The sequence below is a fragment of the Corapipo altera genome, unplaced genomic scaffold (genome assembly GCF_003945725.1).
Source record: "Corapipo altera isolate COAL_440 unplaced genomic scaffold, ASM394572v1 50, whole genome shotgun sequence".
Classification (NCBI taxonomy): Eukaryota; Metazoa; Chordata; class Aves; order Passeriformes; family Pipridae; genus Corapipo; species Corapipo altera.
In genome coordinates this window covers 841028-857146 of record NW_020884889.1, presented here as the reverse complement: position 1 = coordinate 857146, position 16119 = coordinate 841028, and the positions used below count along the sequence as shown (strand labels likewise).

At 45.4% G+C, this 16119-nt stretch overlaps 1 protein-coding gene across 1 annotated transcript; it reads left to right on the top strand.

The window, feature by feature from the left end:
* The first annotated feature begins 158 nt into the window (after positions 1-158).
* DIS3L (DIS3 like exosome 3'-5' exoribonuclease) lies at positions 159-15763 on the top strand. The gene is made up of 17 exons (XM_027644455.1): positions 159-360; positions 2944-3097; positions 3896-4024; positions 4580-4715; positions 5376-5552; positions 6386-6464; positions 7271-7450; positions 7992-8161; positions 9084-9245; positions 9884-10131; positions 10926-11018; positions 12108-12641; positions 13427-13581; positions 13679-13857; positions 14204-14349; positions 15008-15182; positions 15254-15763. The coding sequence occupies exons 1-17, from the start codon at positions 225-227 to the stop codon at positions 15569-15571; spliced, it is 3171 nt and encodes a 1056-aa protein (XP_027500256.1). The 5' UTR covers positions 159-224; the 3' UTR covers positions 15572-15763.
* Positions 15764-16119: the final 356 nt, after the last annotated feature.

Sequence of the window (16119 nt, the reverse complement as noted above, 5' to 3'; positions counted from 1 at the left end):
ATCCCTCACAGCTCCCCGGTTCCTCAGCCCGCCCCTCGGCGGGGCCGTTCCCCGCGCGGTGACCCCGCGCCCCGCCCCGCGCAGGCGCCCCGGCAGTCGCGGCCTCGGGGCCGCCGGTCCCTGTCGGTCCCTGTTGGTCCCTGTCGTTTCCCTGCCGTTCCCCTGCCGTCCCCGCCGGTCGCTGTTGTTCTCCCCCCGGTCCCCTCCATTCCCCGCCGGTCCCGATGCTCCGCACGGAGAAGGTGCTGCAGCTGCGGGGTCAGCAGGGCCGCGCCGTGCGGGTGGTGCGGGAGCACTACCTGCGGGCGGACGTGCCGTGCCGGACCGCGCTGTGCCGCAGCGCCCTGTGCCGCGCCCGCGGTGAGTGAGGGGCGGCCGCGGGCCGGGGCTGCGCGGGGGGACCGGGAGTGAGGGCGGGCACGGCCGGGAGCGGCCGCGGGGGGAGCCGGGGAGGAGGGCAGAGCTGGGCACAAAGGGTGAGCCCTGAGCGGGGATGATCCCGGAGCAGGATCGATCCCCGGGCTGAGGTGATTCCAGAGCGGGGTGATCCCTGAGCGAGGGGTGATACCTGAGGGAGGGGGCGATCCCAGAGTGGGGGGTGATTCTTGAGGGGGGGGGGTGATCCCAGAGCTGAGGTGATCCCAGAGCTGAGGTGATCCCAGAATGAGAGTGATCCCAGAGTGAGAGTGATACCTGAGCGGGGGGTGGTCCCTGGGCAGGGGGTGATCCCTGAGGGAGGGGGTCGATCCCAGGGCAGGAGTCGATCCCAGAGCGGGGTGATCCCCCGACTGAGGTTCAGACGGTGCTGAACCACCCTGGAAAAACCAAACAGTCCCAAATCGCGGCCGTAGCAAAAGTTTCCCTTAAAAGCAAGATCCTTCGGAAATCAGCGAAGAGTTAAGAGAGAGAGGAATCGTGGAGTTGGTTGTTACAGGGTTTAACTGAGAGTAGTTTACAGGCAGTGATAAAGGGCTGAAGGATTGTTCAATTTTTACACTCCCCGTGTTTTAAAAGATCCTTAAAAAAGGCATTAATTTCTGCAGGGTGGTGGTTTATAGCATGCATTAAATTCCATACATACCTGTTAAGTACAACAATGGGGCCAAGCCATTATCTTGAAGCGACTGTAATTCTGCATCAGCAGTTCTTTCTGTTCAGTAATTAAATGTAATTGCCTGTGTTATATCAGGGCCTTTCAGACACGGGAAGGCTGCCAGGCTCTGATGTCTGCATTTGTTGTTGTTTTTACAGACTGTGGTGCTGTTTATGTGCATCATAGATCATCACCTGGGCTTGGGTTGATATTTCAGTCTGGTTTTTTGTTGGTGTTAAACAGCACAATTAAACATTAACATCCAACCTGTTTCAATAGACCAGATTATTTGCTTGCCTAAAAGAAGAGGTTGAGAATTTTAATTCTTTGGAACTGTCACCGACATAGATGTTGTCACTTTTGGTTTAGGTGTCTGTTGCAATTGAGGGTAGATATATTACTTATATTATTGCAGTATATTACATAGGATGTCAGGCCTAGTGATAGTTACTGCTGCCCAATATATTTCATTTGGTTTTGAATTCCCTAAAGATAAGTTAAAAACACATACCAGAAAAAAAGTCTTACCTCTCCTGCCGTGCCAAACTTCCCCTCTTCTGCACTTCAGTGTAAATTGTGCTGTAGGTGACTGTCAGAATATGTCCCTTTGTAATTATTCAAGGTAACCCAGAGGTGAGGGGAACGTTTGTTTTCACTCCTGACTTTGCACAGTGTGCTGAGCAAATTTATTTCCTGTGCTGTGAGGGACTGCCTGAATTAATCACACCTGCAGGTGCTTGTAAGGGTGAGCTGTGCCTGCTCAGGAGTTATTCTGTTCTGGATGTATAGGTTAGGCAAGGATAGCTCAGTGTGGGCAGATTACATAAATCTTCCAGTGACATTTCACTTTTAATGCTCTTCTGAATTATTAATAAATATTAGCTTTCTTGTATGCATTCTGCCATCATCCATTATAATCCTTCAGTGGGAGATGAAGCCACATTACAATTGTGCTGACTGGATCCACACTTCCAGTGATCACAGTTCACTGACAGATTGTCCTGGGTCAGCTTCTAAAAAAGGCATGAAAATAGCATGATTTGTCAAGGTCTCTATAGTTTTATTATATATTATTTGTCTGCTCTCTGGTGAGCTCAGCAATTCAGTGTTTATAATACCATGAGGGTTAAATAGATACCAAGAGAAAATACAGTGGAGATCCCCCCCCCATTTAAAAGTTTATTGGGTAATCTTTGAAATACCAAAACCAATTAAACTCATTAATTTTCAGGTGCATTTTAAGGTGTCATCTGTGGTATTTTGATGGTTTATTCCTAAGGGAGGGAGTCTCTTTAGAGAAAATTAGCACTGATGGTTAAGAGTTTGGGTTCAAGAACATCTTCTCTTAGCAGTAGCGTTGCTTTTCTCCACGTGTACCCTTACCTGTGCTCTTTTATATAAAGATATATCAAAAAAGCCTGCTGTAAATGGGTGTTGTTAACAGAGAGAGCTGTGGGAGCAGCATAACAGAACTGCCCATGATTCTACACCCCTTGAAAATGCCATGAAAAGATTTTCTCTGCCAGATGTGTAGTCCCTTTTTCACATGGAAGCAGAGAAGAAAGGACTGTTACCTGCACTCTTTAAGTTACAGGCTTTTCATAATGAAACTGCCTCTTTTTCACTCCTTTGGATAGAATTTACCCCAAACTTTGGCGTGAGTGGATGCAGAAAGGGCTCTGTCATAAATTTAGAGACTTGACCACAGAAGTGTACCGTGGTAGCCATAATTTTGTTCAGCAGAAGAAGAGAGATGTACATCTTGGAGGACACACAACTCGAATTCCCTGATGTCTGAACCAATGTTAGAAGTGACAGTTTAAGCCTTTAAACTCTGGATTATATTTCAGATGGCAAATTGCTCTCAGATGATGTCACACACTACGTTGTCCCCGACTGCAAAGTTGTGCAGGAGTACCTGGAGATTCTGGAGTTTCCAGAGCTGAAGGGAATTATTTTCATGCAAACAGCTTGTCAGGCTGTGCAGCATCAAAAAGGACGCAGGTACTTATCCCATAAAACCTTATTTTTTGTTTAGGTTGAAGTAAAAATAGTCACTTTGTAAAACGTGTTGTTTGTTTTTAGGCCTTCCAAGTGTCTGAATATAATTTTACAGAAGGGGAAGAACTGAGGTCCTTTGTGATCCATGGGCAACAATGCCTGGCATAGTTTTCACTTGATGGGAGTGATATTAAACCTGTAACTTTATTAATTAATCCAATAGTTTGTGACAGGAATTAATGAGACTTTGCAGTAATGATGCCACAACTGGATTATGGACAGGTTTGGGTTTGCTCTGTTGAGGACTGAGCACTTGTCTTTGGGGAGCATTTATTACAATTCTGTGGCACTTACCAGACATTAACCTGTGTATCCCCGTGGCATTTTAGAGTAAAATTTGCTCCCAAGGCCTTCCTGTATTTCTGAAGCACAAATGCTTTTGCAGGAATAGCCCTTGTCCCAGAGTGACAAAATAAGGTTCTGAACACTTAGGATGTTTTGTGGGGCTCACTGGAAAACAAATATGTTTAAATCAGAATGTTTAAAATTAAACATGTTGAAAATTAAATCAGAGTGTTTAAAATCATATGTTTAAGATCAGAAGCACTCCCAATGGAAGTTAGAAAAGCTTGCTTGCAGGTGGTGGTTTAGGTTTTGTCATCAATGGTGTGATTTGATGAATGCTTTTCTTTGTGCATGACAGTAATTTGCCTTGAGTTCTTCAGCTGTATTTTCACCTGGAGTTAGAACAGCAGTATCAAAAGAAAGCACAGAAGTATATTTATGTCTTTTGTGTTCCAGACAGTACAACAAGTTACGAAATCTGTTGAAGGATCCCCGTCACGACTGTACAGTGTTTGCCAATGAATTCCACCAGCACTGCTATTTGCCAAGAGAGAAGGGAGAACCCATGGAGAAATGGCAGACCAGGTCTGGTTTAACCTCTCTAGTGCCACGCTGGGCAGGATCATGGCTTTGTATTCAGGAATATGAGCACTGGGCACTGAGAGCTCATGCCCTTGCTCTGCTTGGCTTTGGAGCAGTTCACAGCCACTGAAAGTCTAGATCATGCTTTAATGATTAAGGGAGTGTCAACATTGTTTTCTTAGGAAAATAGACACAATACACTGAATTAAATGCAATAATGCTAAAAAAAAAGCTGGGTCATTTCAAAGTTACACCCCATCACTGGAGCCTTGGCAGCTCCCCTTGCTTTTTACAAAGTTCCACTCAGTGGAACAATATGTTGTGTTGCAGCCAGGGCACGAGTGGATGAACTGGGGAGGAAACATCCTATTTTCCTCTCTTCTCCTGGGGCTTATAAACACATAAACATTTTTGCAGGTAAAAGGTTTGTGTAGCTTGGGTGTATCTCTCAAAAGTCTGTGCCTTAAACCAAAATCTCATTTATACAAAGCCAGCAAAAGTCTTGCAAGTAGCAAATGAGCTGTGCCAGAAAAGTTATTTCAAACTTTGCTTTTCTAGGAATATTTACAATGCAGCAGCCTGGTATTACAACCACTGCCTGGGGCAGATGCCAGTTGTTATGGTAACAGAAGATGAAGATGCCATCAGGCAGTTTGGGAACGAAACAGAGGGAGTGTTTGTGATTTCCTTCAAGGTAACATTGCCAGGAAAATAAAAGGTTTCCTTTATGTTGCATCAAGTACATCAAAGTATATTGCAAATCATCCCAGAGTTTACACTGGAGGAAACTGTGATGGTAACTCATGTCTTCATTGCTCAGAGAAAGCAAAGATGTCACTTATGGGAACGTCAGAAAAAATGATGGCAGGGAGCAAACCAGAGAACTGAAGAGAAAAACAGCAGCTCTGAAAATAGAGGCCATACTTCTTAGGAGCCCTTTTCAGTGTTTTCTTTGGTTTTAAAGAATTTGGTGTTGATGAGCAGTGATCAGTTCCCTCAGTGCCAGCAGTCCATAAACAGCTGTACCCTAAATATCCATCAGCAGCCCTGCCAGATGTACCCTAAATATCCATCAGCCCACACTGCTGAGGATACAGGGATGCCTGAGAAGATAATTGTTCATTTTGGTGTTGATCTGAAGCTGTTTTATTCAGTGGGATGTGGGGATGGGATGTTTGTGTTTAGCTGGGAAAGGATGTTGAGTAAAAACAGGAGCAAACCAATTTACCTCGATCGTATTTATCCGTGATTTAACCTGAATCCAGAATAAATCTGTGGTGTTTCTTGTCCATTATGGGTTTTCCAAACGCAGACCTCTAAATACCTTGCTGTCTGTCTATATTTGTGCATCCAGAATTACCTGGATAACTTCTGGCCTGACTTAAAGGCTGCCCATGAACTCTTTGACTCCATAACTCAAGCTCGGCGTGAACGGGAGAGCGAAAGCCAAGAGAACCACGGAAAAGAATATCCTGAGCACTTGCCTCTGGAAATATTGGAGGCTGGGATCAAATCTGGAAGGTACCTGCAGGTAATCTGTTATATAGAGAACATACACAGAACAGTGCAGTCCTGTGCTTGGTCCCTTCAGCCTGAATAAGACTGATTAGAGAAAGAAATATTGCTGTGGAAGGGATTAGGATTCTTGGAATATTTCTTGTGGACTTTTTTTGTCTTGGACAAGTTAAAATGAGAACTGGCTACTGAGGGTTTTAAATTTCCTGTGGATTTTTCTTCAGGTTGTTATGTGATGTAGCTGTAAGTTGAGAAACCAGGTGTGATTTGAATCAGCTGGATCTTATTTTTAAATACAAATAATGCTGCACAAGGGCAGCAGTTCCTACTTCATTTGTACAGAGTGAAATTAATGTATGGGTTTACAGCTGTTCAGTGCCTTCATATGGATTGTTGGTGGACAAGGGTCTTTCTCAGAAATAATTTAAAGAAGTAGGAGCAGTAATTTGTTCCTTTCTTGGCAATTTCAGCAGCAAGGCAGGAATAAAATATGAACAGAGAGACTGAGGTTTTTCTTTCTTGTTGGAATAATACCAGATTCCATGTTAAAGCAGGCAGGTTAGAATGAAATGACCTTTGGTTAGAATGAAATGACCTTTACCATCTTAGAGATATATTGAGCATTTAGAAGAATTTACCATTCTTTTCCAAAAGTGAGTACTTAAAATCCTGCATCCTGCATTCTCCCCCTACAGAGAGAACAGTTGTGTTCAAAATAACCCATGTTTCAACAAAAGCCTTCTGATTTATGTAAAGATAATTGTAAACCCCAAAATGTTGTCCTTTAAAGTTGGCTCTTTAGAGGTGTGACTGTTTCATTCTCTTGATGGGTTTGTTGTTTTCTTTCAGGGCACCCTGAATGTCAACAAGCACCGAGCACAAGTGGAAGCTTTTGTTCGACTTCAGGGATGTGGCAGCAAAGACACAGGTGGGAGAACACTGGGAACATTTACTCGGGGCCTTTCTGGCACTGTGCTTTTCCCAGGAAGCCATGGAACCATGTGGATGTAGCTGTGATTAAACAAGATGAAAGCTGAGATACTGCACTGCTTGGGTGGTTTTCATGAGCTGGAAAGGAGGCCTTGTGAGCAAACACAAGAGTCTTTATGTCCTTCCTTTCTTAGCACCTTTGTCCTACTCAGGGGTTTCTCTAGACCCCCCTAAAGTTAAATACTGATGCCAATTGTTATCCCTGTGCTTTGCTCTGACTTCAGGTGACCACTCATCTGACTGCAATAAATAACAGGAAAAATGCCCTTTGGATCAAACTGATCCAGTATTGTCTTATTGTTACTGATAAACACTGTTGAAGGCACAGCCCATTTTCCTTGCAGAGATACACTGTTCCAGCTCTCAGTAACAACTGTGAAAGGTTCCTGTGACAGACCCTGCAGTCAAACCACTGTTCAATACACTAATTATTTTTTAAAAGCTTGTTCTGAACCCTGCCCAGAATCCTGTGGCAGTGGCTTCCACAATTTGACAGTGTTGTGTGTTTTTAAAGCTGCTGCCTAAGAACAGTGAGCTCATCTCAGTCTCTGCTGCTTTTTCACCAAGAGTTCACTTGCAGAATTGCTTAATATCTCCTTAAAAAAAAAATAGTGGAAAAGGTTTTCATTTCCTTGCAATATTAATTACTTGCCAGTAGTCCTTTTTTGGAAAAAATCGTACTGCAAATGTCATTTTCTGTTATTTCAGCAGAATGCTGATTTGAAATTTTTATTTTAAATACAGAGCTTCAAAGTGACATCCTGATTTATGGGACTAAGGCTCGGAATCGTGCAATCCATGGGGATGTGGTGGTTGTGGAGTTGCTCCCTGTGCAGGAATGGAAGGGAAGGACTGCTGCCCTCTGTGAAAATGAGACAGAAGATAAAGCCCCTGCAGACACCACAGGTGACCCCATGCCCACAGGTAAGGACACAGCATCCTTTTAATGAATAGTGAAAAACCCCAATGTTTAGGTGAAAAAGTATCCCAGTCTGACCTGCCTGTGTGCCATGGGAACTTGGAGTCTTACTTGAAATTACTGCTTTGCAGCTACAAGTTTGGTGAAGTCACAGTTAAAAGTTTTAAGAGGTTAATTCTCTTTCTGTAAGGAAAAGATGTTTGGTTTTGCTCTATCCTATTAAAAATTCTCCATATTTTTTGCTAGAACTGGCCAAGTTCCAGCAGCAGTGGGAATCTCTGAATAATTTATGGACTGGATCAGTCGAAATCTATACAATGAGATAGTCTCCACATAAATAAAGGCTGGTTAAAATCTGGCTGTGCCAACAATAATTTGTAACACACTGGTATTGTCTGCACAGCATATGCTGTTGGCAATTGTGGCACACATTTGGGGACACATTAGTTCATATTATGTGACAAAGCAGGGACTCTTCTCTACCTCCCACATATTTCCTTTATGTTCCTGTTTAACTCTTGGATGTCCAACGTTCCTTATTTACAGGAAAAGTTGTTGGAATCACTCAGAAGAACTGGAGGGACTATGTGGTCACTTTTCCCTCTAAAGAAGAGAGTCAGTCCCAGGGCAGGAATGCTCAGAAAGTCCTTGTGACACCCTGGGATTACCGAATTCCCAAAATCCGGATCAGTACCCAGCAAGCTGAAGCACTACAGGTAATGGGACAGAGGTGCTTCTCTAGTCTGTGTTCCTACAAAATTGTGTGGGCCTTTTATGCTCTAATGATGTTTCTCTTGGCAAAAACATGGGTAAAGCTATTAAAGTGAAGTCAGAGTGGTTCCATTTCTGCCTTGAAGGAATGTTTTCAATCCCTGTCAAAACTGCTCCAGCTTCAGGTAATAAAGCTTGTTTGAGTTCTGAATTTGGGCCACAGGACAGGTGGACTTATACACTACTTGTTTTGGTTTTCTTCTGATAAATTAAAGGTTATATAAAGGGTGTGAGTTGTGACAGCCCTCGTGGCTTCATTGGCTCCACAACTATACCTGACTTTGATGAAAGTAGTAAGGAGAGCTTTCACCCAATTAACAAAGAATTAAGATGATTAGCCTGCCATGGCTGTAGAAGGAAGGATCATGGGTTTGTTCATTCCTAGCTGCTTTTTCTGGTGGGCTGTGGACTCCCCATCCCTGCAAGTGTCCAAGGCCACGTTGGATGGGGACTGGAGCAACCTGGGCTAGTGGAAGGTGTCCATGGCAGGGGGTTGGAACGAGGTGACCTTTAAAGTCCCTTCCAACCCAACCCATTCCAGGATTCTCTGATTTACTTGTGACATTTAGTACTTCTTCAACAGCCAAGAACTAAATTGCAGCTGTGTCTTTCGTGGTGTAACAATATCTGTGTACATCTTGGGCTTGCTTTTTTCAAACACTTCAAGGTAGAGATTCTCCAAATAATGACCCAGGTGGGCCTTTGGTCAGGACAGAAATGTAATTCTCAGTATTTGTATCTTTGTCACTGAGGGTTTCTTTTTCCTTTCCATGAAGTTCTTGGAGTTTCCATGCCTTTGGAAGCTCTGTGTGCCCTGTTGCAGGGTTGCTGTCCGTGGCCTGCTCTCACACAGGTGTCTCCCTGCAGGATTACAGGGTTGTCGTGCGAATCGATTCCTGGGAATCAACTTCCCTGTATCCAAACGGGCACTTTGTGAGAGTCCTGGGAAGAATTGGAGATCTTGAGGGGGAAATTGCAGCTATTCTGGTGGAGAACAGCATCTGTGCTGCCCCTTTCTCAGAAATCCAGGTGTGTCTTTGGGATCAAACACATTCTTTTATGTTCATTTCTTGTCTCTCAAAGAGAGGGACCCTCTGACAGCTGAATGTCTTCATTGCCAACAGGTGTTTGAAAGCTGAAAACTAGGGATAGTTTATTTGTCTGGAATCTTTTGGATCAGTGGTTCTATAAATAATACAAATTTTCAAGCCAAGAGTGTTTTTAAGATAATCTGTTTTTTATGAGGAGAAGATTACAAACTCTTAATTTGAGATAAACTTACAAGATATGGTACTGATCCTAGGGGACTGGTCCTGCTGAAATCTTTGTCTTAAATCCTTTTGTCTTCAACCCAGGTTTCATAAAGAACTATTTTGATTATGCCTACAATTAAGTGAAAGAAAAAGAATGTAAAAAACCAGTATGCAGTGGTGATGTTTGCCAGAGCTGCAGTGTCACAGTGATGATATCAGTTGTCACTGTGATCCTGCACTGCCACAGTAATATCAATTGTTATTGATACACATGGAATTCTTTCCAATTCTGTTTCGTATTTTCCATAAAGTGAATGGAATGGACTGACTCGGAAAACGCGAGGCAAGAAGAACTTGAAAACCCAGTTAAAAAACACGTAAATCTGTGTTCACCAACGAGGTTTTTGTGTGCAGATGAGTGAAATGCCCGCGAGTTCTTCGAAGAATCCGTGGAAGGTGAGCCCAGAGGAGGTGAAGAAGCGCCTTGACCTGCGAGACACCCACCTGATCTTCAGCATCGACCCCAAGGGCTGCGAGGACGTGGACGACGCGCTGTCGGTGCGGGCTCTGCCCGGCGGCCGCCTGGAGCTGGGCGTGCACATCGCCGACGTGACACACTTCGTGCCTCCCAACTCCTACACCGATGTGGAGGCCAGAGCAAGGTAAAGGATTCCCTGCCAGTCAGGAAACTGGGACTTGGTGACGCTGCCTCAGGGGAACTTGAGAAGGAAAGGAGGGAATAAATACTCTTTCTTCTATAGCATGGGAGCAACTGATTGGAACTAATATATAACTAATGGCATTCTGCTTTTATTGGGGATACATTTTCCACAAAGCTATGGTTTATCTTTCCCTAACCACTGCTCTGCTGTGTATTCTGCTTTAACATTTGTGACATGAAGTATTTTTGCAATCCAAGTATGTTTGCATTCCAAGGGGGATGAATCTCCACACAGAGCACAGAACACCCACAAAATGGAATTAAGTCTTACATGAGTTTAGTGCCAGAGGTATTTGTCAGGCTTATGTTTTAACACTCAGTCTGGTGTTTTAATGTGCCCATATTTCATTCTCTTTTTTGAACTGTTTTGAAGTTAAACTGCTGAATCACTTCATAACTGTATTCTTTGTAGATGCAAAGAGGTGTAAACCATGTAGGCAGCAGAGATGTTTGATGGAGCCATTAAATCACCTCTTCTTCACTGAGCAGATTTTGTCCAGCCCTAGTTCTGGCCTTAAAGGAGCTGAAACACCAGGGCAGGCAAACTCAGGGTTGGACTGTACAAACACACCACTTGACTTTGGCCTTGCACCTGTGTGTGCTCTGTAGGAATAACCTCTTAAAACGAGGCTGTGTGTCCTGTTGAGCTGCAGCAATCTCACAGCCCACACTGCTGGGGAGCTGCACAGCCAGGAATCCTGGGGCCAAGGGCAGTGACTGTGTTCTGTTCCCCAGGGCCACCACGTGCTACTTGGCTGACCGGCGCTATGACATGCTGCCCTCTGTGCTCAGTGCTGACCTGTGCTCCCTCCTCAGCGGGGTCGACAGGTAAGGCTTTGGAATCCTGCTGAGGAAGGAGATTTTCACCAGTAATTCAATTATTATTTAATTGTTATTACCATTCTCTGTGGTTGGATGTTTTTGCACTGTTACTAAATCCTCAAGTGGAAGAACAGCACACATTAAAAAATACCTTTCAGTTCTACCAGAGGCAGTTGAAAGTATTATCCTTTGGAATACTTTATTCTGTGTGTGCTGAAGCATTTTGTTTGAGCAAAATCCAGCTGAACACAGATGTAATCCAAGATTCAAACCATAACATGAAATCACAGAGAAGATTGAGGTTGCATTTTTATTTTAAACATGAAAAATGCATTCCTGAAATCATTTGTTGTTGACACATTTCCCCACTAGAGAGCTCTTGTAATATTTATCTTACATCATTGTTGAGTGTTTTCGTGGATGAAAGTAACTGCTGACAGAAGAATTGTGAAGCAAAAGCAAGGTTTCTTACCTGTGTTATCCCTGTTTCCAGAGAGCACCAGGAATGATTTGTCATGTAAACTTTTTTTCTGTGTGACAACACCAGATGTTGAATGTCCAACTCGAATTCCATGACCAGTTTTAGGGAGTGTTACTCAGTGTGTTGCTGCCAGGAAGTGCATCCATGTGAATGGTCACATTTTTCACTATTGTCCTGTTCCTCAAACAGGCCATTATTCCATTTTGTTTCAATTTCCAGGGTCAGTTGGTGGCTGGCACGAGGATATGCAGAGATATTCATTGTGGATACGTCTGATTAATAAAATAAAAATGATTAAAAATAACTATTGCAGTGCAACTGCTTTAAAAGAGATGTGATCTTATATCTTAGGGTTTCTCTCAGCTGGGTTGAAAACACTGCTGATGTAGCTGGTCCTCTTTTATTAATACTTGTGATTTATTAATGATTGTGATCCACGAGACTGAAAGGCAAGTGCATTAATTAGTGGTGTTGCTGAGCACTGGCTTCATGGAGGTGCTTCCAGTAAACCAACAGAACAGAATTAAATTTGGATATTTCTAATAGTTGCCTGTGGTTGAAATGAGGGTTGAAGTGAAGCAGAGCATTGCAGAGCCCGTGGTGTTGTGTTCAAGGTACGCTGTGAGTGTCCTGTGGGAGCTGGAGAAGGAATCCTACGAAGCGCTGCGGGTGCAGTACACCCGGACCATCATCCGCTCCTCCTACAAGCTGGAGTACGAGGCAGCCCAGGGATTGCTGGATGGAGACCCCAGTGTCCCGGGGGACATCCCAGAACTGAAGCACTTGGATGAAGGGACGAGGCAGAAGAAGTTGTCTGAGCTGGTGTGGGCGATATCCAAACTCACGGATATAGCTCGGCACGTGAGAGCCAAGCGGGACAGGAGCGGGGCGCTGGAGCTGGAAGGGATCGAGATCCGAGTGCAGCTGGATGAGAAACGGAACATCCACGACCTCATCCCCCGGCAGCCGCTGGAGGTGCACGAGACTGTGGCAGAGTGTATGATCCTGGCCAACCACTGGGTGGCAAAAAGGATTTGGGAAGATTTCCCCCACCAAGCTTTGCTGCGGCAACACCCTCCCCCCCGGCAGGAATTCTTCACGGAGCTCCGGGAATGTGCCAGTGCCAAAGGCTTCTCCATAGACACACGGTAGCTTTGATTCATTAAGTTCTTTAAGCTGAGTTAAGCAATTAACTATTTGGCCATGTTATCATCACAAACCATTCCAGCTCTGAGTATCAGTGTTCACAGACACTGCAGAGCAATTCCTAAGAAGATTTTTAATAACCTGTCTGATGATGTTCCAACCAGGAGAAACTGCTCTGCTGCAGATGGCAGTGCCTGAATCATTGTAGACATATCCAGAAAAGCATTTATTCAGTCACTGTGCAGTGGGTAAGCACTGCAAGAGCCTTGTGTGCACCATGTCCTGTGTAGGGGAGTAGTGGGTTAAATCAGGTGAACTCTGTGCAATGCAGTCATTTTAAATGACTCAGAGTAATTCAGAATTACTTGGTCCAGGTAATGAGAAGGCCATGAGCTTCATCCATCACATGGGGCGAATCACATCTGGACACCACAGAGAGTGAAGGGCATCAGTAGAGCCTCTGTGACTTGGATGTCACCTTGTCCCATTTGTGCTGGACAGAAAGGTTTTGGACCAGCTCACTCTTTCGTGGTGCACAGGTTTTGCTCCAGTCCCTGGTTCTCCAGGTTGCAGCAGACAGGCCTGTTGGTTAAAACTCTTCTTCTCCTAAACATTTTCCTTGAGCAGAGCTGTTGTTAAACTGAGGTGAAAGTTTCAATATCATCCTGCTTTCCATTTCTGTATTAATAACTGTTCATTTCTCGGTGGTTTTATATGCTGCTGTTAACTCTAAGCCCTGATGACCAGGGACAGTGTCATTTCCTTCAGCACTCACAGTTTTTTCCAGGTCTAACAAAGCACTGGCCGAGTCTCTGGACAAAGCCAACGACCCCTCAGACCCCCTTGTGAACAAGCTGCTGCGCTCCATGGCCACCCACGCCATGTCCAACGCCCTCTACTTCTCCACCGGCTCCTGTCCCGAGGAGGAGTTTCACCATTACGGTATCTGGTCGTTTTTATGCTGTTCCTGTTGTTTCTGGGCTGTGGGGAGGCAGAGGATGGCTGGGATTGCTCATCTCTGCTCCCTTTTCCCTGGCAGGACTGGCCCTGGAGAAGTACACCCACTTCACCTCCCCCATCAGGAGGTACGCCGACATCGTCGTGCACAGGCTCCTGATGGCAGCGACCCCGAGGGGAACTGCAGGGGATGGGAAGGACCATGTCATCAGCAACAAGGACCTGGAGGAGCTGTGCAGACACATCAATAACAGGAACAGGGTAAGGTGGTCCTTGGGGAGTCTCCATGTCTGTGCCGCCCTAGGGAATGGGATCCCGGTCCTGACTGTGGCTTTGGGGCACTGTGAGGACACAGGATCCCTTTGGTTTTATTTGGAATGCTTTGGGGCTTTTTTAAATATCAGTTTTCTTCTGAGAGTGGTAGTAACAGTGACTTCACACTTCACTGTACCACATGTAGGATTTCCTCTTAGATGGAATTTTTCTAAGGGACGGGAAAGGGAGTAAGGAATGGGGAAAAAGCAGCTGTGGAAATCGAAGCCAAACACGCTTGTTGAAGTATTTATGTATGTTTTTTGTCTTCTCTTTCTGTGGGGGGTGTTCCCAGGCAGCCCAGCGAGCTCAGAAGCAGTCCACAGAGCTGTTCCAGTGCATGTACTTCAGGGACAGGAGCCCCGAGACAGACGAGCGCTGTGTGGCCGACGGGGTCATTTACTCCATCCGCACCAACGGCGTCCTCGTCTTCGTGCCCAGGTCAGTCCTGTGGGGCTTGGGGGGAGCTGGACAATGAGACCCACCTGTTACCAGAGGAGCTCTGGTCCTTGGGACCAGGAGTGTTTCCACACCAGCTCAGTCCCTGATTTATGCCAGCAGGAAGCAGTTCTTTACATGAAACTAACATTACACTTTAATTTCTGAGCTTTTAAATCTGTATTTTAAAGTTTCTTAGATGTGTTGTGCATTCCAGAGGGTTGGCTGCATGGCTGAAGAGCCAGAACCTCCCCAGCCGGGAAAAGCTTCCTTAGAGAGAACCCAGGGCAAACATGCTGCTGGTTACAAGTATCTTTATTTTTAATGGAGAACTGTGTCCTCACTGTGCTGTCTGGAAAAACCTGTAAAGCTGCTCTTCAACCCTCACTGAGCCATTCCAGGCTCCACCCAACCCTCAGATAATGGATCACTATTTCACTTTTGCTTCACTGCCCTCAAAACAGTTCAGTCACTGTCTCAGCACTGTTTTCCTGTACTCCCTGGGTTTCTTTGGCAGCACTCTCAGAGTTCCTGCAGGATTCCCAGGCTGCCGTGCCTGCCCTTCGTGTTGCTCTTCTATAACCCCAGCCAGTTCTTTCAGAACTAGGAGAACTGATGAGGGTGAAAACAGAACAGGTTCTGTGTGCTCCCTGTTGTGCAGGTATGGGATCAAAGGTGCTGCATACATGAGGAACAAGGAGGGCTTGGTCATCTCGTGTGGAGGGGCCGGGAGCTGTGAGTGGAAGCCCGGATCCCTCCATCGCTCCCAGGGCAAAATCACCTCCACTCCAACCACCGGGGACTCGGTGACACTGAGCCTGTTCGATCACATCACAGTGAGTCTTTCAGCTGGGGGCAGGAAAGGGAAGTAGCACCAGCAGAAGTTAATAAAAGAATTGCTTTGCAGGTGGGAATCCTCGTGCAGAGTTCCCGGTGCCACGCCGACACCATCAGGCTGGAAATCCTCCGGAATGCCCCTCACCCCAGCGCAGCCTGCCAGGCTGCCCAGAGCAGTGCCCAGCTGGCCAGGTCGGACGTGGTGAAGGCGGTCAGTCAGGGGGCAGAGGAAGCCCAGCGTGCCCAGGAGAAAGGCAGGGGGGAAGTGCTGGAGGAGGAATACCGGGAATTCTGCCAGACCAAGGGGCCCAGCCTGTACCAGCTGCTGGAGGAGATCCGGGAGCTGGCGCTGCTGGACGTGTCAATGGACGTGAGACCTGAGCTGTGACCCACCAGCAGCTGCTCCTGCTCACGAGTGCTTGGGGGATGTTGTACAAAGCAGTTTATTTAAATATTCAAGAGTCCTTTTAATAAGAAGCTAAATGTCTATTTTAAGTAAGAATTATTTTTATCTGACTGTGAACGTGTATTGAGTTACCAAAAGATTTTATACGTGATAAAACTCATCTTTCAGACTAAAGGCAGTGTGCTGAATTCTTTTAAATATCATTCAAAAAAATCCTTTCCTCACGTTGTCCATAAATCATTGAAACCTAAACACTTCCTTATTCCACTCTAGTTCCATCAGTTGAACTCATTTCTACAAGGATATAAAAGGCAAACTCCTCACACTAACCTGGAACAGGGAATTCTGTGCAGTGAAATCCCAGAGCTGCACATCAGCATAAAATACACCCATTGCCATGAGGTTACTGCTTCATTCAGTACTTCTGTTGTTGGAGGGGGTGATTCCTCTTCATTCCACACAAGGGAAAAGCTGCTGTGCAAGGAAAAACCAGACAGTAAGAAGAGGATGAAGCAGAGCCTCGAGCACAG